Raw genomic sequence first — 24,770 nt, 5'->3', positions numbered from 1 at the left:
CCTTTGCTAAGGAGGAAGCCATAGAAAGTTTTCTATATGATTGTACTTACAGTCTTCCAATATACTTCCTTCACGCCCTGTAAGAGAGGCAGCCTAGGAAAGCAGATCACAGAATCACAGAATATTAGGAATTGGAAGGGACCTCGGAAGATCATCTAGTCCAATCCCTCTGCCAAAGCAGGAACCTAAACAAGATTACACAGGAAGGCATCCAGGCGGGTTTTGAATGTCTCCAGAGAAGGAGACTCCACAACCTCCCTGGGCAGCCTGTTCCAGTGCTCTGTTACCCTCACCGTAAAGAAGTTTCTTCTCAAGTTTAAGTGGAACCTCCTGTGTTCCAGCTCACACCCACTGCCCCTTGTCCTACCATTGGGCATCACTGAGAAGAGCCTGGCTCCACCCTCATGACATTTGCCCTTTACATATTTATAAACATTAATGAGGTCTCCCCTCAGTCTCCTCTTCTCCAAGCTAAAGAGACCCAGCTCCCTCAGCCTTTCCTCATAAGGGAGATGCTCCACTCCCTTAATCATCTTGGTGATGAAGATGTTCACAATACTGTTAAGATACTGCTAGCTTTGCAGTGAATCAAAGGGATACAGAATGCATACTTGCACTTCAGTGAGCCACTGCTGCTTCATAGTTGGATTAACACTTCTCACTACACCAGAACTTAAGATGTCAGCTGCTGTTCCGGTATTCCAAAATGTACACTTCCACCAACTAAAAGCTGTTAATTCCCAAAAATCCCCTTGCTAGTCATTTTTCCAAGTTTGAATTCCCACCATCTTCCAGTAGGGACAAGCCAAGGAACCATTTTCAGCCTAACTACTTCATAGATTTTTTTAGACGACTAGGAGCTGTCACAACAGTAGTAAAGAGTTACAGAGGAATTTGCTAAATCTTGAAGATCAGATATGGCTGAAGCAAGCTACTGCTCATCTTCCGCTACGCTAGGCATCCTTATGTATCTTTTAAAGAATACACCCAGAACACTAACAAGATCTGAAGTGGCCATAAAGTTGCATGTGGACACAGAACAAAGTCCTCTGTCTGCTCCATACAGGGCAGGAGAAACCTGCTTGCTTCTTTACAGCTGTTCACATTTTGGACATAAACTATGTCAATCTCTTCTCCTTTTATATACAGTTTCCTATTAATGCTAGAGTTAGTATGAAAGCACAAGAGCCATGTCCAGTTTGTTTCACTGGAATGTGTGAGGAATATAGTGAGGAATACTCCCTGCTTTGTCAGATTTGCAGTGTAAGCACCAACTCTAGCTTTATTCCTTGCCAGCTAAAATGGTGCTGCCACTGTCTAGTAAGCTACCTTTTTCATGCTGCCTTCTTTCAGGTGTTTAAGCCCATTCCATCCTCATCCTAGACCCCACTTTGAGCAAAAAGGACAAGTAGTACCTGTAGGAAGCTTTTGGTTTAGACACCATGTGAGCCATATTTCCTTGATGGATTCTGCAGTCTCTTGAAGAAGGTGGCTAGGTACTTCAGTATACAGCCCAGGGGAGAAGATAAGCAGGAACAGCTCTAAGGCTCTTGATTCTTGCACAGAATTTCTCATGACATGGCCCTGAATAAGCAGGCCAGTTCAGCCTGGAGATCTGGACCCTTCATGCTGGCCAGGCTCATCCAACATAGTTAAGGTGTTTCAGTAGGGGCTTGAAATCTGTAAGATCAGAAGATATGCACTGCCTGGGGAGAGGGTGGAGGTGGAAAAAAGCAGGAGCTCTTTAGAACCAAGTATTTGCATCAGAAAAGCAGTATGGACATTAAGACACTCTAATTTAAGCAAGACTTAATATGATCTCAGATCTAGGGCTCTGCAGGGGCTGGCCCTACTGGCAGTAGAAACTGAACTTAACAGGCCTGTGGAATAACTTCCCAAGACAGTCAGCCATACACAAGTTATTCTTCCATGAATATTACATTTGCTTCCTTACTTCAAAACAAATTGGAAAACTTCCTGTTATTCTAGGAAAGTCTCTGAGAGTGTTAGTTCATCATTTTTGGCTGCTTACATTTGCTACAGACCCCTGCATTTACCCATTGGTTTGGCATTAAGGCATTTGTTTCCATTATTCTCTCCAGATTACTCCATGATACAGCATTTTCCTCTTCCTGTTAAGACCAATACAGAAAAAATGAGTCCTCTCATATAACTATTTTCACCCCTCTCTCAAAGCCAAGATTAGGTGTTCTAACATTTGTCTTATACACAAGTATAGCAGACATCCTACCCAGGATACTGAATTTTAAGCCACTTCAAACAGTAGTCAGTCTAGAATTGCATTTAAGTTAAAAGTTAGTATTACTTGATCATAATACCATGTACACCATGACCTCTTGAAAGGGAATGAGCTTAAAGTCATAGCAAGAGCTATTTTATAGAATTGGCATGCATTCCAGTTTTAAATCAGTACTGTACTAACATTCAAGAATTTCAGTCCCCATACAGACTGAGATGAACAGCACTTTTATTTATTTCAGTTACAAGAAGAAAGACAAGTAAACCTTACAACCAGAAACGCAATGAAGGCCTCATGAGCTTAGTGGTAACCATTTCATAACCTAGGCAACATGTTATGATTTCTTGAGATCACAAAGAAAGCATACCCCACGCCCCCAACAATTTCCTTATTTCTGTAAGGAAATTTCCGGTAAGAACAGCACACTGATGTTAACAGAATCAAGAGGGACCATCACTGTACAAAGCCTACAACTGTACAAAGCCTACATTCCCCCTTCTACCCACGCCCCACCCCCCCCCCGGAAAAAGGCTCAAGTTAGACTTTATTCCAAAAAAGATAACAGGCAGTTATGATCATAGCTAGAACAGAAGGAAAAATTAAAATCTGTTTTCAAATTAAGTCAAATTATGATGTGTTAATGAAGTTAAATGAAGATACTTTCTCACATGACAGTGTACTTCATGGGTAAAGAAACTCCTCATTTTAAGCCAATGCTTATCTGCCTTTGTAGTAGGGAGAAAGCTTACATAAAAACTGACCCCCCTACCAAGCACTCCAGGTAAGAACTATGAGGTAAGGGAAGTGCTAGAAACATGTTGGATAAATTACTACACAAAGTGTCAAGTGCAAACCCCCTTTGCCTAGAACGCAGTGTATTTACTTAGGTACAATAGAAAAGATTGAATTCAGGAGTGGTTGACAGTGGGATACAGTGCTACAGGTTGAACATGATCCACTAAAGGACAAACACAAGCATGCATGTATCCCACCACAAAGGTAAGATACACTTGAGCTTCCTAACCCGCTTATTTTTGCGGTTTGCTCTAGTATTATCTCCTCTCTCATTATCAACTTAATTCCTGCACTCCTTTTAAAAAAAATCTCCAAAATTCTAGATTATTTGGCAAAAAAAAAAAAAAAAAAATTGCTATTTTAAAGAACACAGACCTGGAAAAAGGGGGGAAAAAAAAAAAAAAAAGGAGTTTACAAGTCATCTCTTTGGTTGCTCTTCTAAGCAGTATTACACCTAGAAAACATGAGGAAGTACCAGATCAAGTACTGTTCCACCATCCTTCGCTGTTTAAACAACACAGTTGAGGCAGACCATAACTTCTTCAGTCAATCGCTAGCAAATTTTGGTGTATAAGAAATATCAATAAACTGAAAAACGTATTTTCACTCATGCTATATGTCAGTTCTGTTTCCCCTCACTTAAGCAGTCGGGGAGACATTTATTATGCAGTACTCACAGTAAGCCTCGGAATTTCAGGCAGACCTATTCATTCCCAAGGAGTATCCTTTTGGCTGAGTGAAGACTTTTGAGTACATTAGCTTACATTCATTCTGGAGGCAGCCACCATGGTTCCATTTACCCAAAGTGCTATTTTTAGTGGGCTGTTACCATCTTGAAATTGCAGTTTAAAGTTAACCAGTAATGCAAAAGAATATTTTTCAGTGTTTCTAGTGAAAGAGCTGAGAAAAAAAAAAAAATCTGTAAGAAACCATTGCTGCAATTTTATTTTAACAAAAGGGCAGATTTATTCATGTTTACAAACAAGTTTCAAAAACAAAAAGAACATGTATGTTACTCACTAACAACCTTTCAAAATGCCAACAGCCCTCATGCTGCATGAAGAATTCTATAGATTAGAAAAAAATCACAGTTCCACTCACAGTTCACCAAGACAGCACTAAACTAACATGTTTAGACAAAAACAAAGGACTAAGATTCTGATGTATTTTGATTTAATCCATTTTGCCCGAGATAACAGAAATATTTCAAGCAAGTTCCATCACATATTGATGTCCTGCATTAAACAATCCTACTAAGTTCTGAACAAAAGTTATTCAGTAAGTTTCTCAAAATTTTTAAAAATTAAACAGTTGTTTCAAAACCATTAAGTAGTAAATGTATTTAAGAAACTAATTAGGACAGAGGCCATAACTTCATTAGAACACCACTGCTCATGTTTTTACAAAGCATTAGTGTTATCTATTTGGCTATTAGTATTAGCAATTTATCTACAATATTTAACAAGGTAAATTGCAGGCAAAATTTAGTACAGTTTCAATAGAAACACCCTTTTCCTGAAAATACAGCAGTATTTGAAGGACTATTTTTATTTTTTCCTTTTTTCTCTGCATCATTTATAAGGAAGCTTCCCATCTATGAACAGGAACAAAAAAAGTATCTACAAACCTTGTAAACAGATCTGTATCATTTATAAACATAAATAATCCAAATTATTAACAGCCAACAGCAGAAATTAAAGTATCAATTCAATGATCCAGGGCCTCCTTGCCCTTCCCAGCCTTCCCCTCAGAAAAGGATCATGATAAACCAAAGCTCTGCTAACACACTGTTCAGGACCATTTTTTAAGTACAAGAGATGATCCACAGGTCACTTATGCTGAGTTACTGTTTATCTGTCAAAGTTCATTATTATTCCCACCCCCAGAAAAGCACCCTCCAGTCTGGCAGAAAGCTTTTTTTAAAAAAATAAATCTACATTCGTACAAGTGTGTCTTCTGTTGAAGTCCAAGACAAGAATATCATCTTGTCCATCATAATGTGTGAAGAGACCCAGTTTCAATTTCTTTGCAATGCAGCTAGTGTGTTAACATTCAGCTTACAATCAGAGTGATGTTTCCAAACTATGTAGTGGGCTCCCTGGGGATGAAGAGGTAGCAGACTTGTTCATGTCTGTTTTAAGATGAATTCCACTGTCAACCGCATTGTTATTTTTATTGGGAGAGGGTGGGGGAGTAGAGTTGCGTTTTGTTGGAGCATCATCTTCAGCATCAGTATCATCAATAAGGGGAATATGAGGCTCGGAGTCTTCTATTCTAAACTCAGGATGCGTCATAAAATTGTGAATTGAACTTCGTGTCTCAGGTTTCTCCAGCCCCTCGTACAAGGAGCTACGAAATGCATTCACCACTCGGATCTGTAAACAAATAAAAACCGGTTGTTAAAATGCTGCAGATTTACTGGTAATGGCATGGTTCTTATGAGTTTGAATCCACAAACAGCTAGACATGAGTGAATCGAATTTGTATGTGATGCAGTGGAACTTGCAATAAACTGTAAAAAATGAAGAGCATTTCAGTAGAGCACTGCCAGTCTACACAGTAGGAATAAAAATAGTAGAAGTACTGCAAAAAGCTGAAGGGCCTAAAAATTCAGATATGGCACTAGAATTGTTCCATTATTTAACATGGGCTAGGTATTTTTCAGAAGTGAGGCCAACAATTATACACTTAGTTACAAATTAAATAAATCTCAATGACTGTTTTATTAAATACTTGGGGGTGGTGGTGGGGGGGCGGGGGAGAAAGGTGGGGAAAGACTGAAAATAAGTTAAGAGGATAAAGGGGTTACTAATTCTCATGCTAGGAATCAGGATATCAACTGACTATGAAAAAGCCAAGCAAGTGTAAGCTGATGTCACAATGACTGGACATTCACGAAGAGTCATGCAAAAAAAGGGTACCACTGTAACAGCTGTAAATATTCGAGTATATACCCATTTACCACACTAGAGAAAGCTCCTTACTGAATAGTGCTTTGGAAACCTAAGACCAGAACTAGGAAATTGAATACTGTATTGTATGACTAAGTACCCACGAAAGGTTGTAACTTTGAAGAGACTATTCAAGCAGCACAAAGTATGAGAAAAGCAGGTGATCAGCCTTTGCTTCTGTCTTCAATCTACATTGAATTCATGGACAAAATTCCCAGGCCAAGTATTATTTCGAGTCCTTTCATTATTTAACTAATATTTTTCAAAAGCTAAGTTTAGAGAATCCATAAACATTTTAGAGTGAAATTAGATAGAATCAAGTACAGCTCCATTTTGCAAAATGTGCATGCCCAAACTGACTTGAATTTAAGCTTTCCAAATTGTAATCTGAATGATGAAACCACCTGCCTGCACACCCTTTCTCCTCCCACCTTGACCAATTAAAGGAATTCAGGATTAATTTCTGAACTGATAAAACAAATAAGGCTAGGCAGAAGTCAGTGAGCCCTTTATCCAGCACTTTTGTCAAGATACAGTTTTCCCCTTCTGTTGGCTCCCTATTCAGTTTTGAACATCTCTACCCTGAGTAAGTCTCCAGCAAAGCAGTTTTGATCCCAAAGCTCTTCTGCTGTATAGTAAGCAGCAGAGCAAATCCCTAGTAAGTAATAACTTACTGTTACAAACAGTAAGTCAAATTTAGAGATTTTTTTTTTAGCACATCCAAGATGACTTGTTTCAGGCTGAGAAATATGTCATGACTAGTGCTTCTGTAGAGTTCCTTGACAGTAAAAATAAAGTGTCTTCCAGGTGCAGGAATGAAGCTGGAAGGTCAAGCAGATCAAGAGCACAGACTTCAAAACAGCTAAGATACACCAAACAACCTCACTGCAAACACAGAGAAGGGCTCCCCAGAAGCAATGCATTAATTATCAAATTTGTTATCCCAGAATTGCTGCACATGATGAAGTCTTAGGTCCTGACTGTGTTTTTACCACTAGAAATAGCGTTGTTCCCCCACCTCTACCCTCTCAGAGCACTTGTGCAAATAATTTTACTCAAAAGCTATCACGTTCCCATTTTTATACTACAGATACACGGCTGAGCCCCATTAATCATAGAAACCAGGGGTGGGGGCCACACAAGGGGGAAGGCATAACTACTAGTGAAGGGATGACAGGGAGCAGCATGAATGTGCTTGAGAAGTAAAAGATTACAACAGCAGCTAGTACTTTACTGTTTATCACATGAAAAAATTGAGCACTCTGTAAAAGAGTCAGTGTGTTATATGAGCTTTAAACAAGTCCAGCAAGCTGCATAAACTGTCTTGGCATTTACCAAGAAAATCAGCAGTGACAATGCCAGACTGAAAGTTTGCAGTGCCTTTATTTGGCATGTTGCATCCCACTGTGCCACTGATTTATGTGGCAAAATGAAATATGACTGCCTTGTGAGACTGATTTTTCATTGCTTACAGATGGTAACTTAGAACATATGCAGTAATAGAAAACATGTTTTGGTTTCACAGGACAGTTGTAATTATCATAGGAATATAAGCATACCCACAATAAAAGCTCAACTCCCATGCAGAATGCATACTAAACAAGTGGTCCAGACACTCCTATGAACCCAAGATCCTTGAAAAGTCCATCCATGAAGGCAGAAATCTGACTATCAGCATTTTAAGTTATACTTGAAAAGGGAAGGGAAGATACTGTGTTTTGAAGGTTTATTTTCAACTACTCAAGATAATTAGATGAGAGAGGTAACTATAAATAAATTGCATAAGTGAGGACCAAACAAGACAATTTATTATGTGTAATTTATACTGTCATCAGGCCTTCCTCACATTAGTACCAGAATAGCAAGCAATGCAACAAGCACTCCAAATCCTCCTAGACAGATGACTGCTTAAGAGTTGCAACCTCACTTCATAGGAACAGCTGCACTATTTTCCAATGAACAGCTCCGGAAGAGACACACAATGAAGTAACGCATCTGCTTCCCATTAATACTCATTAGTTATCAAAAGTTGTTCTTCTGGAGGGTGTAGCACAAGGCTGTACTACTTTGTGAGAATCAAAAACTAGTCCTCTCCTTGTGTAGCTCCACATCTGCATTGGTCATTTGATGCAATGAGATGCGGCAGTGCCCATTAGATTCTGCTCAAATGGCAGCATGGCATGAAGTTGCTCCCTAGAGAATTCTGAATGTCTAATTAATGTTCTTGAATGTAGTCAGGGATACAGGTTACTAATTAGCATTTTAACTAGGAGACAGTCCTGTGCATCCTTACTGTTAAATCTACTTTTCATTTTGTGTTCTTGAGGCATGCAAATTTGTGAGCTGAGCTTTTCAATACTACTGCACAGCAGGGAAATACCTGTCTTGCCAATGGAGAACAAGTGCAGAAGTAAATACTTGTGCAAGCTCACAGATAACTTTTTGACAAGTAAAAAAAAAAAAAAAAAAAAAAAAAAAAAAAAAAAAAAAAAAAAAAAAAAATCAGAAGAGAACATTTAATTTAAGACGGCTCCTGAAATTAAGGGTCTTCATCCATCTGGTAATCTGAAAGTTCAAAAAGCAGGGGGGAAAAAGAAGCCCTCTCAGAGTTATTAAAAAAAAAAACCAAACAACCCATCAATTATTTAACCAGTCTCTAGGAAATCAGAGAAGGAAGTTAAACATGTAAGATATAATTAAGAGGGAAAACTCAACAATATATATTAGCTATGAGTATTCAGCTATGACTGTTTATGCATCTTCAGGCTCCAGAATTTAAGCCTATGTACACGAGTAATTAAATCTCTAGCCTCTACAGAGAGGAAGGCTGAAACTGAAATGCCACTTAGAGGGCAGAATTAAGGCAAGACAAATTTCACTCTCACTGATGGCTTACAAATTGCTGTCAGAAGAACCTAGAGAAGAAAAAAACCCTTTGGATTTGAATGAAATTTTCACCATTCAATGCTTAAACCTTTATTTCCTTCTTATATTAGCTAATTAAATGTTTCTTCTGACTTCTATGCATTTTAGAAGCCTTGTTTCGCCACCTAAATCCTAATGTCGAGAAAGTTGTGTTATTCAGTAGAAAAGGTCCAACAAAAGCAGAGATTCAGAAGTTCCTTACAAGCTACAAAGAAAACACATTTAGTGCTCCATGTTCTCACTACATTAATATTTTTAACATACCATTTGCTTTCCCATCAGCTTGTTTACCCCAAGTATAATTTCTGCTGCAGTGCACGACATCTACTTTCATTAACCTGGGTCTGTGATTATACAGTTAATTCTCTTATTCAATGTAAGTCACTCTAAGAGGCATATACTCGAAAATTTACAACAGTTTTCCCGTTTTATCTTAAATATCCCCCTGTACACGAATGGATGAAGGCACAGGATGTGCAGGCTCACAGCTTTCACATTAAAGTCTTTTGTTGAAACTGTTCCACCTGTTCTCAGCCCTCTAAGAAAAAACAAAGTCTTGAGGACTCCACTTTGTGGAAGAGCTCTATAAAAGCCTGAACGATGATTTTAAGTACTAAGGAGAAAATGAGAAACGTTAGGTACGTGAATTAGGAAATGTTAATTTCATGCACTTTAGGAACACACACTCACACCCCACAGTAGTAGAAGCAGTAGTAGAGGAAAACACTACATGTGTAGGGGTAGAAATATTTGTTACATCATGGTGCTGGCTGGCGATGGAGGGTTGCCGCCTTAGAGCCCCCTGAATGGTACTTCCACTCTGGAAAGCATTCACTACATCCATCTGCAAGGAATCAGAGATTGTAACAGCTTGCTCAGCAAGAGAGAGAGAGAGAGAGAACAAGAGAAAGGACCATCCCATCTATAACATACAAAAAATGAAGAAAAAAGGCACTTTTTTTTCCCAACAGAGCAGATACACAGGCAAGAGTTGCATTTAGAGCTGAAGAAAACAGAGGACCCTGAGGGATTATACTTCCATCCATACCCCCTTTTGACAGTCTCAGTCACACCAGTTAGAACTGCAGCCTTAGTCAAAGAACTAGAGATGAAGAGATTTCCCTCATAACACCCACTGTGTCCTACCTTTTTCAAGACCATACCTGAGTTTGTATCCTGTTTAGGCCCCTAAACCACAAGATCTGACCACGACGTAATTCTCTCTCAGCGTGATCAATCTCCTCTACATCTTCCGCTAGTTCTTCTTCAGGAATCTCTTCCTTTTGTGTTCCATGACCAGCTTCTTTAAGAAATTTCAGACGGCTGGTTGGAATTGTTGAAATCAACTAACAGTGAATGAAAAATATGAATCAGAATTATTCTATTTTTAAAAAATAATAAATGTAATACCAGACTTAAGGCTTAACATAATATCCTGCATACAATTAACAAAGTTGAAAAAAACAAATTAGGTAAATGGGATGAGTGCAGCAGCATAGAGCAATCACTCCAGATGAATAGCTGCAAAGCTGTGAATATCCTTACCACCTCAACTGAGGTGTGAAATTAAACTTGGACTACAAATCTAGAAAATAAAACATCTTTGCCAGGGACAAAGAATTCCCCTTTAACGCTACTTGACTGTGCCAGGAAGGAGCAGTACTGAAGCTAAAAGAGTCATTAATTCTGTTGTATCTAGAGCTTTCAGAGCTCCACCAGTTTGATGAGCATGATGTGTTACCTCAAGTGAGAATAACATCATTTAATTAAAAAGTAGCCACAGTTAATTCAGAAACACAGAACAGACATGCATTCTTTTGTGACCTGGAAGGTATCAATTCTTTTGCAAGGTGAGCGACATTTCCACAAACCTTATCCCAAACTGTTACTTTACTACTTGGTGTAAATTACTTAATTGATCTTAAACTAAACAGAAGCTGCATATGGCTGTTCCAGCTTTCCTTTTCATTCCCACCTTCAGGACTATTCTGGTGGACTATGTAGTTAAGGGGAGTCATCTTTTGATATGTCCCATCTAGCAGATCCAGATCAGTTTCAAGACTGTTTTCCTTGATCGTCACAAACCTAGAAGACCATTTCAGCAGCTGCAGAGGAAAAAGACTGCTCCAAAAGCAAGATAAACAGCCCTTTATGCTGAAATTGCTACTATGAATGCTCCGAGATCACACTTCAGTTTCTACTATTCTCAGAAACTCAAAAAACTCTTTGACTTCAATGAGATGTTAGAGCAGCATGAACTGCAGCAGGGAAGCTTTGCCCTTGCAAGATGCTTTGGGTCAAAGGTATTTCAAGCCATCTCAATTCTCTTCTAAGCTACTTTCAAACCTCAGAGTGACTCTATCTGATTTCTTTAAATAATGAATTTTCCAGAGAATCTTATTAAGAAGTTTATACTCACTTTTAGAATACGTATCTATGTATGTATTTACAACTAAAATTCACCTTACCAATTTTATACTGAAACCTGAAGTGTCGTTTAGAAAATGGAAGGACAGGAACTGTAATAGAAAACTCTTCATGTGGTATGAAAAGTTTAGACAACTATGTCATTAAATAATGGAAAACTCTGTAGCTCTAGAGTTTCGTGTAAATAAGTTTGCTGCTTAGAAGCACTGTTGTGCATGCAATAGTAATGAAACCCTAAAGGGGCAGAATATAAAAATTTGGGGCATTTTTCCAATTTTTTCATAATCATGCAAATGAAAATTAAAGAGAAAGTTGTTTTGGGTTTTGCCACATTTCTTGCTATTTGAGGAAGCTTTTAAATTAAGAAAATACCAGCAAGTTCAACAATCCTGATTTTTCAAGAAAACCATTCAACACTAAGTTAACTATATTTCAACATTAACATGTTCATGCATCCATATTCTTACATAACTTCTTCTAGTACTTATTTGGCTAAAAATATAGTTTCATATTTAAAAGGTAATTAGAGCTGTTTCTAGTTAAAAGTTACTAAACATAAACCAGCCATGGAATCTAGTTAAGAAATGTAACCAATTTACCAAGTCAGAGTAATGAATATCCAACTAAAGGACTTTCTAGCTATTGAAATAGTCAATTTTAATCATTTACTGTTAATCTCCATATATTCATATAGTCCCTTTGAAAGATCTGAATGCTAAAGATAGTGTATTTGTATTTCCCATGTAAAGTATTCTAATGCAAGTAGATATTTGGCATTTTGGAAAAGCTAGTTTACCTGGCCCCAGAGTAGTGTTCCCATGCCCAGGAAAATGGACCACAGCCACTGCTCAATCGAGAGTTCTGAGCAACTGAAAGGCTTCCCACCAAACTGCACAATAATTATCTGTGAAAAGCAACATCATTAAACAATATGTATCAGTGACCTGATACAAAGAAAATTCCCTAATATTTCAAGATCACTACAGACAACTCTGCATTAGAGCATAGGATTTCCCATCTCTATTAAGCATACTCTTCCACTGTCTCAGTAGTTTGAGCAAGTTTCCAAACCCAAGCCATCTTATGCTTTCCAGTATTTCAAGAACTACCCATTTATTCTTCAAATGTCACACTCACAAAATCCTGTTGACTACTTAATTTTGCTTGCAGTCCTTTTATTTCACACTACAGCATGTATTTGATGCTACAAATTTACAGTGATTATTTACCATATGAATATCCATATCTGAACCAAGCTGATTAATAAACTTGTATTAATACAAATTGTAGATCCACAAGACATAAAACATTTCAGCAGTAATTCAACAGAATATTACTATGTATCCCATCAGTGTTAAAATGTAAGACTTCTATGTAGCAAGTCTTAGGGGAGGGGGCAGAAATCTCAAAAGCTAAATTAAACGAGCTCCTACTGTCTTACTTATTACAATAACCTGTACAGTCCCTAATGAGCAAGGTACCCCTCTGCATAGGAACTATAGGCATGAAAGTCTGCCCTGGAGAATCAGCAATTCAAGTAGCAGGGAAGGCATGAAAAGGAGACAGTATTGACCATTAAGTAGGATACCTGACAGCTGAAAAGCCCAAGAGTATCTTCTTTTATTAATACTGAATAACACACTGAGATGAAGACTCGGGAGTTACTTTTTTTGGGAAGGCTCTCAGTCCGCCAAGTTTACAAAGGGAACCCAGTTGCAGTCAGGAGTAATTTCTACATATTTGGCTTTGCACACACAACAACAGTCAGTCTGCTGCACATGCAAGCCTAAAGAGTAGCTTCTGAAGAAGTGTCATCTAAAAAGGCCTAAACGTGGGAGAGTAAGTGAACTAACTTTACATGAAGCAGAGGTGCATACACTTGCAATACTTGAATTATTATGAATTTGGTCAACTTCACAGAATTCCAAGTCTAAGGAGAAGCTTAAGGCGTAGGTTAAATTTTAAGTCCAAAAACTGAGGGAGTTCTGAAAAATAGTATACTGATTTGTTGTTTTTTTTTTTGTGATGAATTCAAAGTTAAGGCCATTTAGAAGGTGAAACTACTTATTGTAAACTATTTTCTTTAGATTAAATTTTGACTTGGTGTTTCTCAACACCACTATGTGAACCCAATCAATTTCAGATAATTTAATTTCATTTGTTCGCATATACTGAGTTAACTAACTAGCTTTTACAAGTCTGCCTAGATACAGCAACAGAAGGTCCCTAGACATCAGTGGTTTTCACCTAAACCGGCAGCATCTATACACATATGAAAACCCTGACAAGTAGCACTTCCAAGTGATTTATAGTGTGTTTGACACTGAAGATTTTTCATATTGCAGAAATTACATGCCTGGCACTAGCTGATTAGCATTTCTAAGTTAAGCAAGTACATGAGCGTACAGTGCATTTTCCCCCCACCCTCAAAGATTTTACTTACCTGCACAACAAATGTCCCCAGAACAATAGAACAGAAGATAGCGTTGTTAAAGATTCCTTCGAAAACATTTCTTTCACCATGAATTTTTCGGGCATTAATTTCATTAAAAAGCTGCATCATCACAAATGTATTAAATACAATAGTATAATGCTCTGAAGGAGGAGCATGCAGAGGTGCGTTTCTTCCACTATCAATATCAAAAATTCTCTCACCTGTGTATAAAAGGCATTTATCAGCAGCTTAATTGGTGTCTTTACACACACACACCCCCCCCCCAATAAACTAGTTTTAAGATCACATCTCTCTACAACTTTTAGAATAACTTTGTAAAGCCTCAGTATTCTTACCAGCAAACAGGAGTGTGAAGACCACTACAAGTTGGTAGAATGCATGACCCAGAATGTTCTTCATCATCGTACGAGAAATTAAAGGTTTGTTTCTACCATAAGGCTTTCGCAACAGAAGAGCTTCAGTGGGTGGTTCTGTTGCCAGGGCAAGAGAAGCTAATGTGTCCATTATGAGATTTACCCACAGCATCTGCACAGCTTTAAGCGGAGAATCCTATAAAGACAGATACATAAACCCACCAATATAAGTGAAAAAACTGCAGCTATTAAAGGCATTTATAATACAACATGGGCATGTTCTGAAGAGCATTATGTTCTTTGGACTAGTATTTAACTGAAAGTTTGAATTCAAGAGTTAATCAGTCATGACATTTTCAACCTTTATTAGCTGAAACAATCCACCACCAGTACGTACTTGTGTTATGCATGCTCCTGTAAAAGCAACAATTACTGCTACTACATTGACAGTAAGCTGGAACTGAAGAAATTTGGAGATGCTGTCATACACATTTCGTCCCCACATAACTGCTTTAACAATACTTGTGAAGTTGTCGTCTGTGAGGATAATATCAGAAGCTTCTTTAGCTACGTCTGTTCCAGCAATACCCTAGTAGAAAAAGAAAAACACTATGAAATATAACAGGATGCAGTGACTTATGTAATAGAAGCTGCTATTATATCCTTGGTCAGGATTCACTTTGATGCACCATGTGTGAAGGACCATTTTAAGGCAAACATCTAAAGTTCTACTGAATCACGTTCTGCTTGCAAGTTCTACTCAAGCATGGGAAAATGTAAAAGAGAAAAAAAAAAAAGTAATGTTGTCTTTAAAATAAAGACCTTAATAAAAATCCTCAAGCTGACAATAAAGACACTGTGTAAGTTCTCCCAAAGAAATGTTCCTGAACCTTGTTCAACAGGAAGGCCACCAGATGGTGCAGTACTACAGTTCAGTCTGTGTGCTAAGGAGTTTGCCTACATGGATCCCAGTAGCAGGGCAATGCATGTTTTCATAACACAGTAGAATGATACACATTACCAAAAAAACTTTTGCAGAAGAACATTGTCATTAAACAGTAGAATATGCAATGTCGTTGCATAGACATTGCAATGCAATACGACATTCTTAAACTCTAAGCACCTGTAGTCTTCTACAGTATCCAAACAGTTAAGCTGAGTTCTGAGTAATACCTACTTCAAGGATATTTATTCTGCTTTCAGCATTTCAAAAACACTAAATAGCAAATTTAGTGATCCTTATTCTTGAACATTATTTTGCCAAGAAAATGAGTCACCTGCACAGTTATATGTATACCTTAAAAGGTACCTTTAAATATAATATATTAGATAGCATATTTTAAATACTATTTAGATAAACACTTAGATAAATTAGTTTCTTGCACAGATGAACATAGACAGCAACTGCAGGAAATATTTAAGTTCTGGAAGATGAAAGTAAATTTGCCCTCGAAAGTGCCAACTACAGCAGCTATACAATAGCAGAAAAGAGATACTCGTTAAAACAAGACTGTTACAGTCTAGAGAGCATTTCATGTGTAGCTGTCAAATTTGTAATGTTTCAAAAGTGAAGTGACGGTTTTGAAAAATGCTCCTTGAGAACGACACGAGCGCTCTTCCTCTTGCTATGTTTTCCTTCAAGATTAGCATCTGAGTCACTGCCTTTGCATGTGCTGCACAGGAGGAGTGCGGTCTTCACCCTGCCCCTCCCCCAAAATGCTTAATAATGATTTTTTAAAACTAATGTGACCTACTAGAACCAAATTCTACCTTTTCAGCTTAAGACTGAGCAGTAATCCTGAGGCAAGAGGAAGCTTGAGGAATCTACCTTACAGTGTTTTGAAAGAGACAGAAAAAAAATGAAGCCATGAGTCTATCTAGTATTAGCACTTAAACCCAAGACTTGGTTTTGCTACCATTTGAAAGGATAGTTGGGAATTTAAATTGAGAAAGCAATCTAAGGAACCACACAGACAAATGCAGATCCTAGATTGTCATAAAATGCTGTTACTGCAGTTGTACTACAGATGTCTCTTAGTACAGCCTCCAAAGCCATTTTAAACATCAACTGGCAATCTCTCATTATAGCCTCCCAGTTCCTATGCATAATTTCATGGAAACCAGATGAATAAACACGTTCTATATTGTGTACAAATTTACTCAAAAGTAAACATAGTATGCTATTTACCACCTAAAGTCATTTTGCCTTATGTTGAACAGACCTCATTTCAGAAATCTTCAGTATCAATAACTCTGTTCCTACATTTTGCAACAAACCTTTGTGTAAAAAGGTTTTGATTTGTAAGTGACTGGGGATCTGTGTTTTTTAAGTTTTATTCAATGGTAAATGCCACAAGGGCATTTTCCATCAAATAAAAACATGGTTAAGTTGAAAGACTGGAAGGAGGAAAAATAAATTAGTATTAAGTGCAAGAGATATTGACTCAATTAACTTCACTGTATATTAGGCTCATGAAACAAGTAAGGTTGTTCTCTTTTAAGTGATTTGATAAGTTATTTTATCAAAATAGGTCTCCTAAATATTGAAGATTTAAAAAAAAAATAAAATACCATAGCAAATCCAACATCTGCTTTCTTCAGAGCTGGACCATCATTGGTACCATCACCAGTTACTGCTACAACTTGCCTCTGCTCAAAGACAGTGCTGTCAATTATACCTAAAATAAAATGATATCTCAGTGTTACCACAGAACAAATTAAACCTGAAAAAGAAATCCAGTTTTTGTCTTCCTCAGTCATAAAAAACCAACCTAACAACAACAACAAAAACCTCCCTCCTAACAAAAAATCCACAAAAAACCACTAATCACAATAGATACTTTTTTTTTTTTTTCTCCTGCTTGAGAAATGGAGCCAAACAGAAGTATCAGTTGGCCAATGAAGACACCCTCATAGGTATTTCCAACTGCTCAGTCCTAGATTTCTTTCTAGAAGCAGAAAGATAAAATCTAGCTTTAATTAGAAGCTAAGATAGTTTTTACTTACCTTTTACTAGAGTGTGTTTGTCAGTAGGAGAAGATCTTGCAAGAACACGGAGCTTTGGCCAAATTTTATCTATTCGCTCTTGTTCTATCTGCAAAAAGAGCATTGGTTATATTTTATGGTTAGGAGACTTAAAATATCTGCTGATCTACTTTACATACTCAGTATGCTTACCTCTCCTTTTTCATTGCGTATTCTCCTGTTAAAGTCCTTGCCCTCTAAACACAGGAAATCTTCACCAGGATTCAGAATACCACATTTTAATGCAATAGCACGAGCAGTGTTAATGTTATCACCTGTGACCATACGTACAGTTATGCCTGCACGCTGACACTTTTTTATTGCATCAGGTACCTGTAAGCAAAAAAACAAACCAACCCACAAGCTCAGAGACTGTACATTAGCTGAATAAATCCAGACATGTGAGTAAAAGGAATGTTTTTGGCTCATTCCAGAGTAACTCTTATTTTAAAAACAAGACTGTTGTTATGGAACATTTTAAAAAAATTAAGTAGCATATCACAATCATTTTCCTGAAAAATACCTAAATGTCAATTCTGGCAAAGAGGTTTTATTGTTATGTAATATCCCCTCCCCGCTGCCTTCATTTTTCAAATACTGCACTATTCAACAACACCACAAAAATACTAATGACATATTAGGCTGTAGTATTTAAAGATACTAAATGCTGGCTTTTCATTTATGATTATATGAAATAAATGTGTCCTAGTTTCAGTTGGGATAGAGCTCATTTTCTTCTTAGTATCTAGAATAGTGCTGTGTTTTGTATTCAGTATGGGAGAGTGAGTGATCAGCTGTGTGGTATTTGGCTGCTGGCCAAGGTAAACCACAATAGAACTACAGCTCACACTCCACTACTTCACCCATGACTTCTAGTATGAAGTGATAATAGTGCAGATCAGACTGGAGCTCCAATTACACATGGCATAAAAACTTTCATTATTGAACGATACTGCTCTCCTTAGACCTCAACCACAAGCTGGACTCCTTACCTCAGTTCTCAGGTGACAAACCCTCCTCTCCATCATTTCCCCATGAGAAGCTGGCAACAAGCACAATGGCTAATATTAACCTAAACAATACTCCTAATATTCCAAGTGGTAAAAAATGAGAAGTTGTTCCATCTACTGAGACCCTGCACAGTAAGCGCCTTAAGTCATTAGTTTGTACAGAGCTTCAGTAACACAGCATAAGTGACATTAAGAAGTTTTAATCTGCTTTTATAGCTCTATTAACTTTCCCCCCAAGAAATTAGATTTTCATTTGTCAACTACGCTTAAGGCATGCAACAGCAATTCAATTCCTTGTACTCGCTGCACGATGAACAACATAATGAATCAAGATCCACTGTAACATAATCACTGCAGTCGAGTCAGTGACCCTACCTCAGGTCTCACAGGATCTTCAATCCCAACAACAGCAATGCACGTCAGACCAGTAACAATATCATTTTCATTGTCCCATTCTGGCTCAGGTTCCCCTGCTGGGAAGTCTCTGAATGCCAGGCAGATGGTTCTGAGCCCTTCAGAAGCCATTGGCTCAATTACAGTTTTCACAATATCATCGCGGTCCCTAGGTCTAAATACCTTTGGTTCTCCATTAGCACTCAGTATTTTGAAGCACCTGAAAAGGAAGGTTTAAGGAGTTATCAAATTTTAATCAGAAGTTCAGCCCATTCAATGTCTTATTAGTCAACTCCAGCAAGTTTCCACAAACTTTGTTTTCACTAGACACACACAAAAAGCCAGTAGCAGCATCTCTAAGGTAATCTTCTCCATATGCACTTAATCTCTTTCCAATTGCAAAACATACTAGCTGTAGAAAGTTAATTGAGCCAGTTATCCTAGGATGACAATAGCATCCAATGAGTTTAGGACACAAACATTAGTTACCTCCCAGAAGTATCAATTTCTCCATTGTATGTAAACAGACTAGTGTCTGCACTGGTTGAGTCAGTCAATCCAGTTTTAAATTCAACAAAATCATCCCACCTACAAGTCTCAGAAGTACAATATGTTTCAGAACATGTATATGGTGCTTAAACAGCTGTAAGCACTAAACTTACAGCACTGAAAGCAAACTCTAGTACTATGATGAACCAATACTATCCTTAAAAGTAGTAAGGTTTACTCCCCCAGCCCCTCAATCTAAGTGCAGAGAATTTAGAGAGTATCTGGTATAAGAATTCTTAATGTGACGTACTAAAAGAACAAATACTTAAGTCTGATTTAAATGTTTGTAAAAGAGCCTAGATTCAACACTATAGAGTCTAACATTTCAACACATGCTTTTAGTTATGTTTCTTCATGCCAAAGATTCCACTCTTTCATAGACAGCACGCATACTTTACCAGTACTGATGCAATGAATATAACACAACCAAATATTTTGAACAATAAATTTACTCTTGTTCATCTGCATCCTTAGCAAAGTTTTGCTACAAAGCAATGCCATAAGCATCTCTTAAAAATTAGTACTAACGTGCCACTGAAAAAAAGATAAGCATTTATTACTTTTTTTTAAGATAACAAGTTCAGATCTGGCAGATCTGCTGAAATGACTACTGTTTCATTCAAGTATTTAGTCCAAGGGTTTAGGGAATCCCCAGGTGCAATAGGTATAAAAAAAGTTTCCACCTCAGCCATGAAATGAAAACAAAGCAGTCCTTTAAAGCTCCATAGTATCCATCATAACTGAAATTTGAAGTCTATCTGAATTTCCTGATTTTTAGTTATCTCTTCAAGTATCAGCAACCACTAAGGATATCTTCTGTTACCTGCAGTCATAGGGCTTGTGATAAATTATTCAAAGCATTCCAAGATAAGTAAATGGAAGCAACTAAGAAGTTTTAGGTAAAGATTTCATTGAAGCTCAGTTCAAATACTTGACTTTCATGGCAAGGAAAGAATAAAACTGTTCTGCTTGAAAAAATTTGCCGCATTTCTTCTACACTTATTAGAGACTTATTTGGGTCTTATATTCATGTTTAAGCTCTCAGTGCTCAAGAATAGTCATACACATGATAAAGAATGAGCAGCACAATTGACAAACCATGTTACAATCTCTGAAATTAATTTCTGGCACTGCATAGGTAGTGGGTAAAGAAAGTGGCTTATGATGCTAAGGCTTTTTCGTAGTCTGTGCATACTCTGAAATAGTTCTGAAATTATAACTATTCCAATAGTATCCAAATCAGTCTAGGTTATCTTTGCCAAATGTCCTTATTATTTATTTTCTTATCTTAGTTATGAAGCCAAGTGCACCACATGAGTCTGGGTTGAATGAGTTTTATCAACTTCTACAGTTCAACTGCTCAACGAGATAATGAGGTACAAAATACTTCTGAAGGTAGAAGTAATGCAAATATAGACATACTTATTCACTGATGAGACTTGGCTTAAAATCTTGCTATGAAAAAAATTCACATCTAAATCTAAGTTCCCTATCAGAAGGAACAAGAGTCCTTTAAAGATTGACTTTTTGTTGTGAGCACTAAGTTGAGGAGAAGGAAAATTTCATCTTTTGTCTTTAGTGCATTAGTACTTTCCCAGATAATGATCTGGGGGGCTAGTAGCAAGCAAAAAGGCAAATTGAACTGATTAATATAATCTACGTATTACTCAGCCTAGAAGTAGTCTGACATTAGAATCAAAACCAGGCTGGTTACTACTGCTGTTCCTAGATGATAGGATATGTGTTTGACTTCTCTCCTTACCTAGTTAGGAGTTACCATGGCCTTCTTCACACCTACAGGTTTGTCCCAGTGGTGACTAATCTCTTGCTAATAGTCTAATCTCATTCTAATAAATCCTCTAGAGATGGGCAGATGCATAAGGAAGCAATTTGCTTTGTCACATTAAAACACCTCAAGTTTCTCCATTGGCCAAGTTCAACCTCCTGTGAAACTTAGACACCAACTTGCACAGTCTTTTGAAGATTACTTACTAATCTTAAAACTAACCACTTTTGAAAGGCACAAGTCCTTCTTGGAATTTAAACATATCAGCTGTTGGGACTTTACTGGAAGATGGGTGAGCATTTTGACCAACCACATTTAAACCTATAATAGTTTAACTAGAGAATAGATTAATTCATAGACACTTTCCTGTATCAGAGCAGAGTTCACAAGTTAAAATTAATCATCAACAGCTCTTTTTTTTTTTTCCTGGGAGGGTTTAGTATAAGAACTGAAGTAACTGAAATGCTAATTGCCAATCTTACTGTAGAAAGTCAAACAACTGAGGGAAACAAGCGGGAAAGTTGGCTGCAGTCACAAGGGTGTAAGACTGCTGCACTTGTTTACAAACAGAGCGACAGAACTGTTTAGCAGGCTAGAGCACAATGTTGTTTAGCACTTCAGTCTCTTCACCTATAATAACATTTAGCCAAATTTAAGTGTCGAAATACAATAGCAGTTGTTCTTACTTTTTAAGAACTATCTCAGAGGCACCTTTACTGAATATCCGGAAACTGCCATCAGAGTTTTTTAACACAGTACTCATAGATTTTCTAACAGAGTTGAAGGTGTACACTTTGTACAAATCCTCTTCTGGTATCTCATTTCTTACGTCTTGATAGTCACGTTTTAAATCCAAGAGCAATCCCAGCAAGGCACATTCAGTTTTATTTCCAACATGACGTGGTAGGCCACCTTCTTTTTCAGGAGGCTGCAGGAAGAACAAGAACTTTTGCTGATTAGGAGGTTAACATAAACCACTGAAGTAGAGCATCTAGAAAACAAGGAAGCTAAGTCCAAGCTTAGCTCTGGGATGAGGAAGTTTTACTTTCACAATGATTACTCTATAAATTTATACGAGTCATGAGCCAAAGTCATACTGCTGGCTTTTGTAAGTAACTCCTGTACCTGTTAGGATCTTTCATTCCCTTTCTCAGACTCAAAATTCACCCATTAAGTTTATATCAAATCCCAAATGATCCTTCCAAAAGACATTTCCCATTGCTTGAAATATCTGTCTGATCAATTGAGTGGAGTCCCTGAGTAATTATTTTGCCTTTTAAAAGTACAGATAAGTTTACTTAAACTGATTTGAGCAAGCTAAATGGTATTATTTCTGCTAAATTAAAGTATTCTCTCCTGGAATAATTCTTCCTCAATGACTTAGACTACTATGACATCACCTGTTAGCCTTCTTCTGAATAAACTAAGTCTTTAAGCTTCTTAAGTCTCACTACAAGTTCTGTTTTCCAGGCCATGGCCTATTTAACTGGAAAGAGTTCAGAAACAAGTTTCAAATGTTTTAATACTAGAACAAGTTTCTTATCTCAGCAATGAGGAATTATGCATGTATTAGTGCTATAATTAAAGCAGTATTTCTCAAAATACTCCTGAGCTTGTATAGCTGTAACATTGCAGTGTAGTTTGTAGCAAAAAAGACAGAAAGAAGCACTTACTCACCCTGACATGCCTCAAACAGCTAGAGCAGAACTATACTAATCATAAATCAGTGATCCATTTTCATTGTTCAGAGCTGCAAGATCTTGGATTTGGCTGAACTGAATACTCACACTTTCAAAATGTTCACTTTAATGTGCAGTTCTGGGCTCCCCAGTACAAGAGATATGGACATTCAGCCACAGGCCACAAAGAGATGGGCGCACCTGATATATGAGGAGAGGCTGAGAGAGCTGGACTGCTTAGCCTGGGGAAGAAACTTATCAGTGTGTATTAAATGACTGCACGGGGCGGGCAGGCAGGCGGAACAACAGCAAAGACTGCCAAGCCAGACTTCTCAGTGGTACCCGGTGAGAGGAGAACAGGCAATAGGTACAAACTGAAATTCTGAAATTCCATTTGAACATAAGAAAACACCTTTTTTACTCTAAGAGTGGTCAAAAACTTGATAAGGTTGCCCAGAGGTTGCAGAGGCTCCATCCTTTCTGATTCTTAAAACCTGACTGGACATATCGCTAAGAAACTTTCTCAGTAGGACCAGAGGATTCCATAAAACAGACTAACTCTTACTGCATTGGATATAATTTGACTAAAATTGAAGTAGTAAGGGACTTGGTCAGTTTACATGCAGCTTTTTTTTTTTTTTTTTTTTTTTTCTCTATAAAAAACAACTTTAGACAATAGACTGTGAAACTCCGCAAATGCTATAACCCAATAGTAGTATTTTAGTCTTGTTTCAGAGAAATTGGTGTTGGTCATCTTGATGTGCCAGGTACAGCTATTGAGGAAATTCTTTCAGAGGTACTATCTTTATTGGCTGAAAAATAGCTTCTGGACTGGGGTTTTACTTTTAGTCCTGTAAAAAGGATTCATAGCGGAGGCTTTTGCTAGATCTTGACGGGACAATTTTTTTTTTATTTTTTTTTTTAAAGCTAAATGCTAATTATTATTTTTGCTGTCTTAAAGAATGTAAGTTATGCAACAGGCTGGAATAACTACAGCAAGGAAGCTATGTTTGAAGTTGCAGAAAATTATGTACACAAAAAGTGCTAAATAGTCCAGTATTTATAATGTGTAACAGTCCATTATTCTTTTTATTTCAAAATATTTTTGAAGTCTCAAACAAGGTATGAGCAAAGATGTTACAGTTCTAAAGCCTACAAACTCATACAACATAACCTGGAATAAAAATCCACCAAAATCCTCATTTATATTCATTACAATCTAGCTAATGTGATGCTACTCTTACACGTCTACTTTGAAGAAGCAGTTAAATTGAGCCAAGATGCTCTTCAAGTAAGGTAAGCAATCCCACTTATAAAAACAAATTTAGAAACAACTGTGAAATTAAAGAAAGTTATCTTCCTGAGGTTGCATCTTCGAATTAACAGTTTTAACTGAAATAAGCTATTTTTGAAGTTTAGTCTCAAATGAACTGTTGAGTAATTTACAGGTACAAAATACCTTACACTGCATATTGCCACATGCTTACAGTTAACTGCCTACCATGCAGCCACCAGACAATCTGCATCTTTTAAGGAAGTTGTTTAGTTGCCTTGATTACAATGAAGAAATCCACTTACCAATATTTTGGAAGTATAAGCACAATTAACAGAAATTCCTGTCACAAGGTAAGCCATAGTTTTCTCTGGAATAGCTTCTGGTTCTGGAATTTTTTTATAATGTTTTTCATTGATGTAGGCTTGGACCACTGTCATTCTGTTCATGGTCAACGTTCCCGTTTTATCTGAGCAAATAGCTGTGGCATTGCCCATTGTTTCACATGCATCCAGATGTCTCACCAAGTTATTATCTTTCATCATTTTCTAAGGAAATAAAAGCAGTCAACAGCTACCCTTGACCATTACTTCACATTTCAGAAATTCTCAGTTAGTGTGTCCAGTCTTACACAGCAGTTTCAGAAGTCACTCAGCCTTTAACGTATCTGGCATCTCACAGAGATAGCTGCTGCATTCTATAAGGATTCCTTTAAGTCTATCACGTCACAGTAAACTTCATTTTGAACAAGGTTCATAAACACTGTCATAATCTCCTGTATCTGCATGTCATGCTAACTACTGATACTAGTCACACTGTTAGGAGCAGACAGGTTATGATGATACTTAGAAACAGAGGAGAGATACAGGCTGAGCTTTATCAGATACAAC

The 24,770-nt window shown here is 37.4% G+C and overlaps 1 protein-coding gene across 8 annotated transcripts in view; it reads right to left on the bottom strand.

The window, feature by feature from the left end:
• Window positions 1–3,991: 3,991 nt before the first annotated feature.
• The window catches only part of ATP2B1 (ATPase plasma membrane Ca2+ transporting 1), a 35,034-nt gene continuing 14,255 nt past the window's right edge, over window positions 3,992–24,770 (bottom strand). For 3 of the 8 annotated variants that reach the window (XM_010164942.1, XM_010164943.1, XM_010164944.1), the window contains 12 exons: window positions 24,186–24,428; window positions 21,615–21,856; window positions 18,576–18,813; window positions 17,344–17,523; window positions 17,173–17,260; window positions 16,738–16,844; window positions 14,564–14,755; window positions 14,149–14,362; window positions 13,802–14,013; window positions 12,155–12,262; window positions 10,095–10,277; window positions 3,992–5,430 (listed from right to left, as the gene is read on the bottom strand). In XM_010164942.1, coding sequence (XP_010163244.1) covers window positions 5,119–5,430; window positions 10,095–10,277; window positions 12,155–12,262; window positions 13,802–14,013; window positions 14,149–14,362; window positions 14,564–14,755; window positions 16,738–16,844; window positions 17,173–17,260; window positions 17,344–17,523; window positions 18,576–18,813; window positions 21,615–21,856; window positions 24,186–24,428 — 2,319 coding nt within the window. In that variant the 3' untranslated portion in view covers window positions 3,992–5,118. Of the gene's footprint in view, window positions 5,431–9,621; window positions 9,776–10,094; window positions 10,278–12,154; window positions 12,263–13,801; window positions 14,014–14,148; window positions 14,363–14,563; window positions 14,756–16,737; window positions 16,845–17,172; window positions 17,261–17,343; window positions 17,524–18,575; window positions 18,814–21,614; window positions 21,857–24,185; window positions 24,429–24,770 lie in introns of all 8 variants that reach the window. The other 5 variants (XM_010164948.1, XM_029084270.1, XM_029084267.1 and 2 more) reach the window with 3 other exon arrangements.

Source organism: Antrostomus carolinensis, unplaced genomic scaffold (genome assembly GCF_000700745.2).
Source record: "Antrostomus carolinensis isolate BGI_N321 unplaced genomic scaffold, ASM70074v2 scaffold13953, whole genome shotgun sequence".
Classification (NCBI taxonomy): Eukaryota; Metazoa; Chordata; class Aves; order Caprimulgiformes; family Caprimulgidae; genus Antrostomus; species Antrostomus carolinensis.
Note: the sequence above shows the minus strand (reverse complement) of the source record. Positions and strands in the feature narration are given on the sequence as shown.